Genomic DNA, 14102 nt, shown 5'->3' on the forward strand with positions numbered 1-14102 from the left:
CGTTTTGTGGGGTCAGCCTGGAGGTCTGCGTGTCTTCTGTTAAGGACAGTCCTACGTAGTTTGTGTTCTTTGTGCTGTCGTAAATACTATTTTTAAACATTTCACTTTCTACGTGTCTGCTGTTGCACGGACGTGCAAGTGAGATTCCTGTATTGATCTCGTAGCCTGTGACACAGCCGGCGGGGTCCCCGGGGTCTGTTTGTCCTCAGTTGGGCAGCAGAAACTGCCAGCCACGCGGTGTCGCCTGTGCTCTGGGTCTCGGCCCTCTGCCTGCGTGTCCCGGCCAGGGCCTTTGGTGCTGCACGGCCTGGTGGGCAGCGTGCGCTCCCCTCGCAGGGACGCAGCAGGGCCAGAGCCACTGGCTAGAGTCCATCTGCTTTGTGTAGATCTCTTCTCTCCGGCGGAGGAAGTTTCCTTCTCTTTCTTACTTTGCCACAGATTTGGTCGTTTTTCTTCACGTGTTCAGGGAGGTTGAACGCTGTCAAATGTACGTTCTGCGTCTGTGGAAATGACCACATCGCCTTCTCACTAGTCTGCAAATCTGGGAACACATTGATTTCTCCAGCGTCAGACAGAACCAGGATTCCCTTGGCCCCAACAAGGCTGTTTCTCATTTGTGCTTCCGCTCATGGTTTGCACACACGTGTGGGTCTGGAATGTTCCGTCTTGGCTGGAGTTTGGTTTTCGCACGGAGCCGGCTTCAGGCAGCACGCCGGAACAAGCCGTGTGGGGTTGGTGGCATTCCTGACGTGGCTGATGTTCAGCAGGGGGCCCGTCAGCATCAGCAGGAAGGTTAGGGTGCTAAGCCACCTTCTCTAAGGGAGACATTTCCGTTTGAGCGTGTGTCCTTCGACCTTCTCAGGGATTTGTGCACCTGCCGTCATCGGGTCTGTTAGCGTGAGCTCGTCTGCGCTCGCTGTTCTTCGAATGTCTGTATTGATAACGGTCCTCGGTTCCTGATAATGGTCACTTGTGCCCTTTTTTCTCCAGATCATTCTGCCTGGGGGCTTCTCAGTTACGTCCATTTGTCAAAGAGCTTTTACTTCTGTGGATTTTCTTCAGCTCATGCTGCTTGTGCTTCTGCTCGAGGCTTAGCCCATGACCCTCCGTGAGGTTGGTGGGGGCACTGACGTGGCACCTGGCTCTGACTTGTGTGGGGATGCGTCTCTGTCACTTTCTCATGGACCTCGGGCTGTGTTCATGTTCTCCAGACACCACACCGCTTTTCTCCCCCAAACTCTGCATTTATGTCATTTTTTGCCTCCTGGGAATTCTCGTCCCCCCCACAGCTGATGTTGACCCAGCGGGACCTGCACAGAGTGTGGCTGTCTCGGAGGACATCTCTCCCCGGCTGCGGGAGCAGAGGCCCCACACTGCGGCGGGGGAGGCAGCACCGTGATCCCTCCTCTCAACCTCGAGTCCTTCCATGGGGATCACAGCAGGGGACGAGCCCCATGTCCTTGAAACCCAGGCTTCTGTGTGGGACGAGTGATGGCACGTGGGAGTGTGGAAAACCCATCACACAGCAAGTTGGACTTGACTGTGGTGTTTGGGATCTGGGCAAAGGAAAGTGAGCTCATTGGCTGGGCCTGTGTTCCCCATTCTGGACCTTCAGAGGGTGACCCACCTGGGGAGAAGCAGCATTTCTGACTCCTAGTCCCTGCCTTTGGGTTTCTTCTGCAGCAGAAATAAGTGCCGTTGTGGAGGGAAGTGGGGGCACTCGTCTGCTCTGTTGCAAGGAGGTGCCCGGGGCTCTGGGTCCCCTGCCAAGCTGCGGGGCTCACCTGCTCGCGGGGGACATGGGGCTGTGGCGCCCCTGACCCTGTAGCTTGTCACGGGCGCCCTGCAGGCTGCCTGGCCCACCTGGTGCAGGGGCAGGTGACGGTGACGGCACAGCTGGTAGGGGGTTGGCAACGGGGTGCGGGGACCCTGGCGACGGCATCGGAGGCCATCACTATCTTCTGCTTTAGGTGCCAATTTCCCACAGTGTCTGCGGTGAGCCTGGCTCACGGCTGGAAAGCAGCATCCTTGTGGACGGGCCCGAGGCCGCCGGGCCCTCCCCAGTAGTGCTGCCCCCCTGACCCGGGCAGCCCACTGGCTCCTTCCGCCTTCACGTGTTCTTCGTGTTTCCAGACACAGGCGCACAGTTTGGAGTTGGAGGCTCAGGTCTCACCCCAGTGTGAATGTGGGGTGCTCCTGCGTTACCGCTCTCCAGCCCTGCCCACGCTGTGGTTTCACACAGGTCTGGCTTCGGCCTCGAGGTGTGACATCATGGGGTTGTGGGCACCTTAACCGTCTTCTCTTCTCGGTCTTTGTTAACTGGCTGGAAAAGAACACAGAGAGGCTGCGTGAATGCAGCGGCACGTGGGCTGCTGGTGGCTGTGGAGGAGGGGACAGCAGAGGACGGCAGGACATTGGTGTCCGAGTCCTCTGCCCGCCAAGGTCCCAGTTGCCACGGGGGCAGTAGGGCCGGGGCCCGGGGAGGGATGCGGACTATGGGGTGAGGGCCCCAGGCCTCCTCGGCACCCACCTGCCTGCACGTGGGGCATCCTGACCAGCGTCCCGCCGGAGGCGGATGCAGCGGGTGAGGGGAGCCGTTGTCCGTAGGCGGGCGGGCTGGGCCAGGACCAGGCACGTCCCCGTGCTGACATGCGGTGGTGCCCCACGGTCTCCCACCGACCCTCTCGTTCTGCATCCAGCGGGCAGGCCTAGCTGGGCAGGTCTCTGCTGAGACATGGCCCCGATGTGGCCAGTGTGGCCGGCGCCCACAAGGCGGGCCTTTCGGTTTGTGCAGACTGTCATTCCGGATTAAACCTGCTTTGTTTCTTAGAAGCTGACCCTGGGTGAACGTAAGTTGTCGTTTTGAATATATTATGTTCCAGGCCATCCTTGAGGGGAAACGCTTATTTTGTGGTCAAATTAATGGACCTCTTGGTCCTAGTGGGTGAGTTCGAGGGGACACGTGTGTGTGTCACACATACGAGCGTGACTCATAGAGCCCCAAGCTGGCTGTCATCTCACTGGAAAGGGAGTGTCTCCGAGTTGTGCTCTGTGGGAAGACCTCTTGCTGTCTCCATCCCGTCCCCAGAGGAGGCACGGGCCGGGCCTGCAGGCCACAGGCGGCCCTTCTTCTCGCTGCTCTCCAGGGCGTCCCCGAGCGCCCCGCCCTGCGCCCTGTGCGCTCCTCGCTCCGGGGGGAAGGCCCACCATTGCTTCCTTTTACCAAACTATTTTTAGCCTCAGAGTGTTTGTGAATGCACAGACAAGATTTCCTTTCTTGTGAAAGGAAATGGTTTTCTTCAGGGATAAGCGTGTGGCATGGGGCAGGATTTCCCGGGGAATCGGGCAGCATGAACCAGAGCCCACCCCACGGGTGCGTCCCCAGGAGGCTTGGCCCGCTGTGTGTATAGGGTTAGGGAGCCCCTGGCCCTCGTTTATTTTAAATGACTCGTATTTGAAAGTTTTAAGGCAGTATTTGAGAAAAATGAGTTTCTGGGGTGGCAGACCTGGTTTGGGAACACGGGAGCCGCCGTCACCACTGGCCAGGGTCGCACTAGCTGGTCGGGGAGGCCGTCTGCACGACCAGCATGGGTCACGCCTGACCCGAGCCCAGTTCTTTTAGAGCCAAGCAGCCCTCTTCCTCACGGTAGCCGTGCCCGAGCCACATGAGTCAGCCGGCCGCGTGGACACCAGCCGCCTGGACGGGGCTCAGGAGGTGGGCGCGGGGCTCAGAACGGGGCTTCCCAGTGTCCTGCTGCCCTGCCGCACCTTCCGCTGGAAGGTCTGGCCCGATGGCCCTGCCTCCCCCCGCGGTGAGCCCTGAGAGGGGCTGCTCCCCACCCTCTGGCCTCTCAGTGGGTGGGCGTCTCCCTTCTGTGACGGCTGCTCCCGCTTCCAGCATGTTCTCTCCCTCACAGCCCAGGCCTTGGCTTCCTTCCAAGGACGACCTCCTTCCAGACGTCCCTGCAGGTTCTAAGTCTACACCCGTGCTGTCGGCGATCGTGAGCCCTCGCGGCGTTTGCTGCCTGCAGGGGTCAGGTGGGGAAGACGAGAGCAAGACGGGCAGAGACGGACAGTGAGAGACGCAGGGGTAGTGAGAGCGATGGGGGAGGGGTCCCTGTGTCCTTTCTTCACAAGCTGGTCTCTGCCTTGAGAGGACGGCCAGGACTGGCGGGGGTAGCACCCCCGGGGGAAGGCAGGTGTACCTGTGGTGTGGCGTGGGGCGGGGGTTGGGGTGCAGAGTGACTGTCGCGTGGCCGGCCACGTCGTGGTGCCTGCAGCCTCTCCCTAGGGCTGAGACTGACGTCACGCGCCACCACAGCACTCTCCCGGCGCTCCGCGGGTCACGCACTCAGCAGTCAGGTGCGCGTTTGCCGTACTTCATGGATTTAAACACACACACACACTTTTGCCTTATTTTGTGGATTCTGGGAAGCGCAGTGTTTACTGAATTGAGGTTCTCTGAATTGAGAAAGGTGTTTGCAGTTTGGAAACTCCCGGCGTGTTCGGCAGGTGTCCGTGCACGTTCCTGACCTGAGGTGGTTGTCCCGGGAAGTTGTGCTGTGAGGAGGGGACTCCCAGAGCTGGTTCCGTCTCTGTCCTGTCAGAAGACGGCGCTGTCACCTCTGCCGCTGCCAGCGCCCTGGGCTGGAAGAGCCGGGCCTCCCCCCGCCCTGTGGGGAGCTGGGGTTTGGATTCCGGGCCTCCCTGCAGCACCGAGAGCTGAGTTTTTCTTTGTAGCAGGTCGGAGGATGATTGGGGACCCAGGGGGCAGCAGCGGGTACCCTCGGGCCAGGGGTGCAGTTGGGGCTGGCGGTGGAGAGCCTGTGTGTGCGGGCAGCGGGGGCCTGGTTTCAGCCAGAGCAGAGGCCTTGCTCCAAGGGACGCTGGGACGGCTGGCCAGGGTGGGCAGGATGCGCCCCCAGACCCGGTGCTGTGGGGTCTGTGATGCTGACACCCTCGGGGAGCCCCTGCAGGGTCTGTGGGGACGCCCCCGGCCGGGTGCGGAGAGAGGTGAGCAGCGGCATGCTCGCTGAGAGGTTGGACGGCTGCTGGGGGCCCGGGGCCGCACCCCGAGGCTACACTGTGGTCCCTGCTCACGTCCTGCCGGGGCCCTGCACTGCCCGTCCCCCCACCGGGCAGGGCCAGCGGCAGGGGAGGGGTCCTTAGCAGATCATTAGAGCATCCTGACAGCCGTAAAGGTGTCACAAAGCAGGTCGATTTCCCACCCGAGCGCTTGCCGCGGTCACCGGAGAGGTGTGTCCCTGGGAACGAAGGCGCCTGCGTCTGTCTGCAGTCACGGCGCCCAGTTGCCTCCACGGGCCCCGGCGGCGTGCCAAGACCACCTGCCTGTAGGGTGCTGGGAGCTCTGCCTGCCTGTCTTGTTGGGTGCTGCCAGCTGTGCCCAGCAAAGACACCGGGTGCTCCCTGCCCCACCCAGGACACCCGGCTGACTGGCTCCGGTCTGGAAAGGTGAACATGTTCTCACGCATGTCAGTGAACGTGGAGATCTTTTCTCCCGCTGTTTTCTGTCAGATCTTTTAGGACTGGTCTGGTGTTAGGAAGATCCATTCTTCGTGGGGCTGACCGCATGCACGTTCTCGCTCGGTGTGACGTCTGTCCTTCCATCCTGCGCGGGGTCCCCACTGTGGCTGAGTGTGTTGTCCTCCTTAGCCATTCAGTGTGGACTCTGAGTCCTGGTTTGCCCATGTGAACTTTGGAGGGGCTGTGCCAAGCTTGGGGGACCCGCCAACAGGTGTGCAGTGCGGGGCCATCGTCCCAGACCTTCCACAACCTGTCAGACGGCGCATTCGCTACGAGGGCACGTCTTTGAGCTGGACCTCCCCATAGACCTTACGCCACAGGGAAATCCGAGGGGCGAAACGTTTCACCGTGATCATTTCTTTCGTGACATTTTCTTCCCTTGCGCCCGTCCTGCACCTGCATACAAGGCCAAGGACACGTGCTCGTTTTCTGCGCGTGTGACTGAGTCCCGCAAGCTATGGTTCGGCACAAGCACTGTGTCTCCCTCATCTCTGGGGGCACGTCCGGGCCCTCCCGGCTGCGATCTCAGGAGGGCCAGGGGCCCCTGAGCGCCCCTCGGTTTGGCACATGTCATTTCCTTGCTGAGGTGGGACCGAGGGCAGGCCATTTCCACAGGCGAGAGCCGGTCCCCTGCTCATCTGCAACCTTTAGAGTCTCCTGTAGGGTGCCCGCTCATGTCCGATAAGGTCAGACCAACCCAGGACAACACCCCATTTGATTAACTTAAGATCAGCTATTCTCGGGGTTTAATTACATCTGCAGAATCCTTCCACCTTTGCCACAGACGTGACCTGATCAAGGGAGTGACATGTTATCACTTTCACGGGCGCCCGCACCCCAGGGTGGGGGTTCTCTGAGCACACGGGGTGGGGCGTGTGCGGGCGCCGCGGGACCTGACAGCCACTTCCCGGTTCGTTGAAACTTGGTCGTTCCTGGTTGCAGACTTTTACTGGAGAACTTTCATTTATTTCTTCTCCATTTTTCTTCATGCACGTCTACAATTTTGACCTGTATAATTTTCCTTTTCTCCGAAGAACTTTTTAAAACATTACTTTTAGGGCAGGTCTACTGGTGATGGATTTCCTCAGTTTTGTTTATCTGAGAATGTCTTTATTTTTCCTTACTTTTGGGGAGATTATTCTCCTAGATGCAGAATCCTGGGCTGGCGGGCTTCCTCCCCATCCCCTGTGACTCTCTCCTTCCTTGCGTGGCTTGCGGAAGGTGCTGGAACACCTGTCCCTGTTCCTGGTGGACTCGGTGTGCCTCTGTTTTTCCTTCTTCCCAGACGCACTGTGTCGTTGTCATTCCTCAAGTTGAATGTTGTGTGCTTGCAAGGAGCTTTGCTGGAATCTAAGCCACTGAGTGTTCTCCCAGCTTCCCTGTATCTGTGGTTTGTGTTTGCCATTAATTTTGAAAACTTCTCGGCCTTTAGTACCTCAGCAGTGTTTTCCAGTCTTTTCTGTCTTCTTCTGAAGCCTGCATTACGTGAGATTGTCTCTAGGTTCTTGGATGTTCTGTAGCTTTTTCAGTGTTTTTGGCTTTATGTTTTTGTCTTGGAAGTTTCTGTTGACGTGTCTTCAAGCTCGCTGGTTGTCCCCGGGCCATGTCCAGGGTGCTAATGAGCCCGTCAGTGGCATTCTTGCTACCGTGGTTTTGATGTTAGTAGTTGCTTTGGACTCTGTCTTAGAGATTCTGTCGCACTGCTTGTGTGACTCACCTGTCCTTTTGTGCTCTCCACAATTTCCATCGGAGCCTGTAGTCTGCTCTGAATCCGCCTTCTGACAGTCCCAAATCTGGGTCATACCCAATGCATTTTGTCTTTATACTGTTACTTGCCCCTTGCCTTTTAGTCTGCCTTGTAATTTCCTGCTGAAAGCTGGACCCAAAGAATCAGGTCAGAGCTGCTGAGGCCGCGGGAGGCCTTCCGTTAATGTGGCGCGGCTCTGGGCCGTGTTCGGTGTGTGCTACGGCTGCGGTGTTGGGGTCCTCATGTCCGTTTTTGGACGTGTTCCCTAAGACTTCTCGGGGTGGTCTGTGTCATGCCCCACTGCACCAGTGCCCTGTTGGTATGGGGTGTGGTATGGGGGAAGGGAGTGCTCTACAGTCTGTGACTAAGTCTTGGACGGTTGGTGCACTTGTGTCCCTGTTCTGTGCCCCCCACATGTGGCTCCCCTACATGTGCCTCCTCCTCGTCCATCCCTTCCATGTGCCAGGCAGGCAGCTTGGGAGGAAGCACCCTTTCCAGGGGCGGGCTAAGGTGCTGGTGAAGCCTCTAACCCCATCAGGCAGGCTTCTGGTGTGCAGAGCTCCCAGGGTGTGTTTCCCTGTGGCTCCTCCTCCTGTCCCCCTGCCAGAGCCAAGAGAGGGTCTTTCTCCAGGGATCCTTCTCTGATCTAGACAGTGAGTACCGGCTAAGATCCCTGGAGGTAAAACCTACCAACACGTGGGGCCGTCCTGGAAACCGTGGTCCCAGGGAGCCTCTCACTCCCTTGTCCGCACTCAGCTCCCTCAGCTCATCAAGTGAGCAGTGGTGTCTTCCCACGGGGTGTTGGCTCAGCGTCTTCTCCAGGAGAGCGGGTCTGGGCTGCCACGCTCATGTTCTGTGTCTCTGGACTTCAGGGTGGTGGTTTGCCAGCCGCTCCCGCTCCCTGGCAGGTCGAGAGAAGTCTGTGTGAGGGCGGGAGTGTGACTCGCATGCCGTCGCCGTTCGAGCTGTGACCGGAGTCCTGACCTTCTCAGTGACCTGTAGCCATAACCAGGACGGCCGGCTGCATCAGCGGCTGCCCTGGCGTCGAACCGTCTGTGTATTCATGGAACAGCCCGCCCGGCTGTGGTGTGTCGGCCTTTCACGTGCCGTGTTCGCACTGACGCCCAGATGTGGCATTGGTGTGACGTGGCTCCCCTTCCGTGGTGCGGCCTTCGCCGTGTTTGTGGTCAGCGCCATGTCTACTTCGGGACAGGGACCTCGAAGCTTCCCTTCTTCTTCCCCAGAGCTGCTTCCAGGGTTGTCACCGACGGTACGTCACGGCTTAAAATTGAGTCGCTTTGGAAACAGCTCTTCAGACACACGGGCCACTCTGCAGATCTAGCACGTTTCTGTCCTCACAGAGGGGCGTGTTCGACAGTGCTGATCCTCGTGCCGGTGGAAATGTTCTGAACTCTGCACTGTCCAGCCCTGGGCCTCGGGGCTTCCGAACAGGTGTGTGTGCCTGTGTGCACGTGTGCGTGTGTATGCACATGAGTGCGTGTGCATATGCGTGTGTGCGTGCGTGGGTGAGGGCGTGCATGCCGTGGGGCACGTGTGAACTGTGGCTCTCTTTCTGGCTTCTCTGCAGCTGTTGTACAGCCCACAAGCAGTTTTCCGTGTTCATCATCCTGTCTCCAGTGCACACTGTGACCGGAGGTGAGAGTGTTGTCACGGTCTACGCAGCGCTTTCGTTGTTGATCTCTGACCTGAGCTTTTAAAACTAAGTTTAAAAATATGAAAGTCAGGTGCAGTGACTGTAAGCCTATGAGAAGGGAGGAAGAGAAAAGACGTGTTGGCATTTGTCCTCAGGCCCAGGTACGCTGTCTGGAGCCACGGCGGGCCCTTCCGCAGGAGCTGGGTCCTGGTCCGCGAGTCACGCAGCTGGGTCTTCTTCTTCGTCTCAAGGCCGTGAAAGGTGGCTGTCACCCTGGCATGTCCTCACCAGGACTGGGCTGGGCTTGGGCAGGGGCTGCCGGCTCCTGGGTGTGTGTCCCGGGCCCTGGGAGTCCTCTTCCTCTGGCGGCCGTGGGCCAGCGCTGCTCCTTTCCAGGCTGTGGCCCAGCGTTGCCCGTGGGGGAGCTGTGCGGCCACCACCGTGGTCCTTCTTAGAGCACTTCTGTCCCTCTCAAGGAGCGCTGGTGGCCTGCAGAAGTCTGCTTTCTGTCTGCGTGGACTGTCCGTAGCATGGACATACGGTCCTGTCTGTGTCTGGCTGCTTTCACAGTGCCCTCACCCATGTTGTAGCCGGAGTCAGGGCTTTATTCCTTTTTAGGGTCCTGTCATTGTCCTTTGTGTGGATGGACGACGCTCACTTCATCCGTTCGTCTGTGGGTGGGTATCTGGGCCATTCCCACCTTTTGGCGACCACGGCCTGTGCCTGAGAGCGTGCTGGTGCCTGTGTCCCCGTGACTCTGTTCTGCACTTGAGGGACCGCCGGACCCCGCAGCGTCTGTAGACTCCCGTTCCTCCACATCCGCCCCACACCACCACCCTCCCTCTTGATCTCAACAGCCCCGGGGGATGTGCCATGGCCTCCGCGGGTGCATCTGTGCGTCCCTGACGACGGGCGGTGTAAAACCCCTCTCCATGTGCTCGTTGCTCATTCTGCCTGAGCCTGCCCAGGTTTTGTCTTTTGGGGGCAGCTTCCTCCTTGCCCCTCTGCAGGGAAGGCGGCGGAGTCTGGGGAGCGTGCCCAGCCAGCAGGCCCCACGCCCGCCTGGACCCTGGGCCGCCTCTGACGGGCGAGCCTCCGCAGTCCCCTCCTGTGGCCCGCAGGAGCTCATTCCGCGGCCGGGCCCTGTCCCCTTGCGACTCGGTCTGCAGCTCCGTCTTCCTGCACTTCAGCCGCGGGAGCTGCACTCCGGGTTGTGGGGAGCATCTGGGCTCCGGGCAGAGACCTCTGGGCTGGGGCTGGCCCTGTGTTTTGAATTGTGGTGAGAGCACGTGGTATGAGAGTGTCACCGTCACGATCCGGGCTTCGGCGTACCTGGGTCATGTGCGCCGGGTCTCAGAGGGCAGTCGTGCCACAGACCGTCGGACGCCCTCCTGCTGGTCTCGCCCCACGCTTCGTCTCAGTGCCTTGTCCGAGGTTGGGGTGGGGTGGGCATGTGCCCTCTCGGCTGGTGACCGCTGGTCCGTGACCCGCAGCGGGCATGCCCGCCAGAAGAGACGGGGCGTTCTGGGCAGCCCTTTCCCCAGAGCACCCGGGGCTTGGAGCCCATCCCCCAGGGCCCTCTGCTGTCTGCCTCGTCCTGGACGCAGGCCCAAGGGTTGTGGCTGGAGCCCTGCCCCTTAAGGACAGAGGCTCCCCTCGGGCCAGTACCTGCTGTGCCGTCCCTTGGCAGACCCCAGCCTGGTGGTGGGGTGTCCCTCCTGTGACCCCCGTGGGGATCGAGCAGGGTGAAGGGGTGGGTGCTGTGGGGCCTGCCTGTCGCTTGGACAGCTTTGTGCCTGGGGGCACCTGCCCTGTTGAGCTGGGTTCCCTCCTGGGGGTGGGAGGTCCCCCCGTGGGGTGTGCCGCACCGTGAGGCCTGCGGCAGGTCTCGGTGAAGACCGTTAGCTTCTGCTCGTGGCTCCTTGGGGCTGTCCAGTGGTCTGACTGTCTCTTTTCCTTCTTGATTTACAGCCAGAAACCCTGCAGAAGAACTGGCTTCGGGAGTTTTATCAGGTAAGAAGTACTCTCAGACCCGGTGTTTCTGCCGTGAGGGCTCTGTTTCTGTGGGAGCCGTGTTTTGTCCAAATCGTGTGGGCTTGCGCTGTCCCGGGGCTGACAGTGATGGGCGTCACGTTCCTCCTCCGAGGCTCCTGCCAGACCCCCCTCCTCTGGCCAGGATTCCGAGGCCCCGGGCAGGGGTCTCTGCATTGTTGGAGGGCGGAGGCCACTGAAAGCTTCTGGAGACCCGAGGACGCCTTTCCAGATGGCCCTGTGGATGCGTATTAAAGGCGGCAAAGCCACACGGAGGGCCATGGTCAGATGGCTGTGCTCCAGAGCATGGGCCCAGCCAAGGGCAGTCATGTGTCTGGGGGACGGGCACGGTGACCCGTGGGTGGGGTTGGGCACGTGACGTGTATGTGTTTGGGACCCTCGGGGGGGCATCGGCAAGGCTGCTTTGAGATGGGGGTGGGGTACGTGGGCAGACCTGTGGGTGAGAGGAGCCTAGTGGCCGGGCATCCATTGTGGCTGGGACGGGGGTGCCTGGATCTGCTGGGAGGACAGCCGGGAGGAGGACAGCACAGGTGGGGCGGTGGGGGAGGAGCGGCAGGGGGGGCCATCCCCTGCCCGCCCGCAGCTCTGCTGAGCCCGTGAGTATGTTTTGGCAATGAACACAAAAGGAGACACTGGGGAAGGCCTGGGCCTCCCTTCTCCCGGCCTCGGGGTCCGGCCAGCTGAGGTCTGAGGGGCAGAAGGGCCGGCACAGCAGCGGGTTCCCTGGGGCACGGGCTGTGTCCTGCCTGCTCCTGGTAATGTCCAGCCTCTGGGCCTGTGAAAGCAGGCCAGGAGGCTGCTCCAGGGACTGCCGTCCCTGCCGGTGGTCCAGGGCAGCCGTGGGACCCCCCTGCTAGAGGCTCAGAGTGCAGGGTGGGTGGGGGCAGATGCTGGTCCCACTTTGCAGGGGACAGCAGGCACCCAGAGGGCAGAGCCTCGGGCAGATGTTTCCATCCCATGTGCCCAGCGAGGTGTGTCCTCCCGGGGTGTCTGGAGGTGGGGCCTCTCCCTCACCCATCGCCTGCCAGGTGTGTGCCTAGTTCTTGGCGGGGACAGAAGGCAGATCCTCAGCACATGAGGGAAGCTCTGGGGGGAGCGTCTTCTGGGATGGGCACGTGGAAGGCTGTTGGGCGGCTCATGGCAGAGGCCGGTGGGCTCTCAGCCCTTCCTCCGCTAGCCTTCTGCCCTGCCCAGGGCTCCCCGGCCCAGGCAGCTCAGCTCCAGGCAGGAACCCGGCCCAGTGAGTGAAGGCAAGGGCCCTTCCTGGCTCAGGACGGGCTCGGGGGCCCCTCTGCCTGTGGTGCCCCCCCGTCCTGCTCTCCGGGCTCCCTGGGCCTGTGTTGGTTTGGGCTGGAGCAGCTGCCCACGAAGCTGAGCCCCTGTCAGTCTCTCAAAGGCAGGCACGGGGTTTGAGATCTCTGTTAGGTGCACGTCTTGGAGGGGCAAGTGAGAGGCCCTGCGCTGGGAGGGGTGCAGAGTGCCCGACAGCCCCAAGCTGAAGGTCAGTGCACATTTGCAAGTTTTTTCTGCTTCTGCTGACGTTGTGGTCCCTGGGGTGTGCTGAGGCAGCCAGGCCACCTGTGGTCTGCGAGTGAGTCCAGGCTGGACAGCTGGGCTTTCTGCGACTCTGACCCCTGGAAAACTGCGGGCCACAGGTGTCCCCCTTCCTGAGCCTTCTCGCTGCTCACGAGCCATGTCAGGCTGTTTCCGGAACCTGGAACTCAGAGGGGCACACGGCCTGCTGTTTCCCTCAGGCTCTGTTCCCAGAGCCCCGGGTGTCCTTCCCGGAGGCCTTCCTGGAGCACAGAGCCTTTGCAGAGAGAAAGGACCATGCGTGGCGGTGTGCCGGTTGGAGGGGCGGCTTGTTCTGGTTTATAAGCAGAAGTCTCTTGAGAAGGAAGACCTCTCTGTGGCAGAGAATTTTCAGGGATGATTCTTGTAAGTGAGAATTTACCGCAACACGGTAGGGGCTCCCTGACACGTTAGGGGCTGACCGGACCCCTGGGGTGATCAGCCAGCTGATCCCAGCTGTTGGGCTGGCCGGAGCAGAGAGGGAGCGGGTCTGCCCGGGGCCAAGGCCAGTCACTGCCTTCTTCGAGAGAACGTTTAACCCGAGAGTTCCCGTTATGCAGTTTTGTTGCTTTCGACACAGCGTCTGATGCGCTGCTTTTATAGACACAGGAACTGAACCCAGCATCCGTGCCTTTAGAACACGGATTAATTTTTGCTTTTTCTGTAACCCCGGATCTCTGTAAAAGTGCAGGGAACGGGAGGAAATACTGCCGGGGTTTCCACCCTTAGTTCTGATGAGCCTCGGACGCTGCTGACGACCAGGCCTCGCGGACTCGGTCCTGAGTGCGGCTGTGGCACAGAGAGGGTCGAGCCTGGTGTCACCCAGCTGACCTCCCCACGCCCCTCCCTGTCCAGTCTCCCCGAGAGACCCCTGGGCCTGTGGCTGGTGACACGACTCTCCCCCTCGCTGGGGAGCACAGGCCCCCGGTCCAGGAGCTAGTCCCTGTGCTCACCCACCTCCATGCCAGCTGGCCCTTCTGTGCCCCCTTGGTCCACCCAGAACCTCTTCCAGGGCCCGGCCACATCCCCATTCTGTGCTCTGTGAGCGGCAGAGTGTTCCCCGAAACCACAGCTCAGGTCGATTGGCTGTCTTGCTCCTGTCCCCTGGGTGAGAGCCCAGGGTCTGTATGTGGCCTTCTCTGCTCTGTCTCCGACGCGCTCTGTCCCCAGATACGCCAGGTGTTTTGATCCTCTGTGCTTGCTCTAACCTGGACGTCCCCACCTTCCCTCTCCCTGCCCCCCCTGCCGCTTTGCCGATCTTTGCCCTTGCCACCCCTCCCCAAGAGAGGCTCCTCCTGGTCCCTCTCTTGGCCTCCCCCGCACTCTCACTGTGCTCCGTGGACTCGTCCTCGCAGTCCGGACTCGCAGTCTGTGTCTGTCGGGCACTGAGGTGTTTGTCTCCCCCTAGAAAAGAGGCTCCACATCTGCCTGGACCTCCAGCTTTGTGTCCCTGCCACGTTCCTGCGCTGAAGGGTGTGAGGCGGGCTTTGGGGGTGAATAGGGTTGGACGAGGTCGTGAAGCATGCCCGTGAT

At 60.6% G+C, this 14102-nt stretch overlaps 1 protein-coding gene across 5 annotated transcripts in view; it reads left to right on the forward strand.

Moving 5' to 3' along the window:
- INPP5A (inositol polyphosphate-5-phosphatase A) overlaps positions 1-14102 on the forward strand; it is a 169950-nt gene that overhangs the window by 39440 nt on the left and 116408 nt on the right. For all 5 annotated transcript variants that reach the window (XM_047702860.1, XM_047702858.1, XM_047702859.1 and 2 more), the window contains exon 2: positions 10917-10958. Coding sequence is in view for 4 of the 5 variants with exons in the window: in XM_047702858.1 (XP_047558814.1) it covers positions 10917-10958 (42 nt within the window). In the remaining variant the exon portion in view is untranslated. The remainder of the gene's footprint in view (positions 1-10916; positions 10959-14102) is intronic.

This window comes from Lutra lutra, chromosome 14 (genome assembly GCF_902655055.1).
Source record: "Lutra lutra chromosome 14, mLutLut1.2, whole genome shotgun sequence".
Lineage (NCBI taxonomy): Eukaryota > Metazoa > Chordata > Mammalia > Carnivora > Mustelidae > Lutra > Lutra lutra.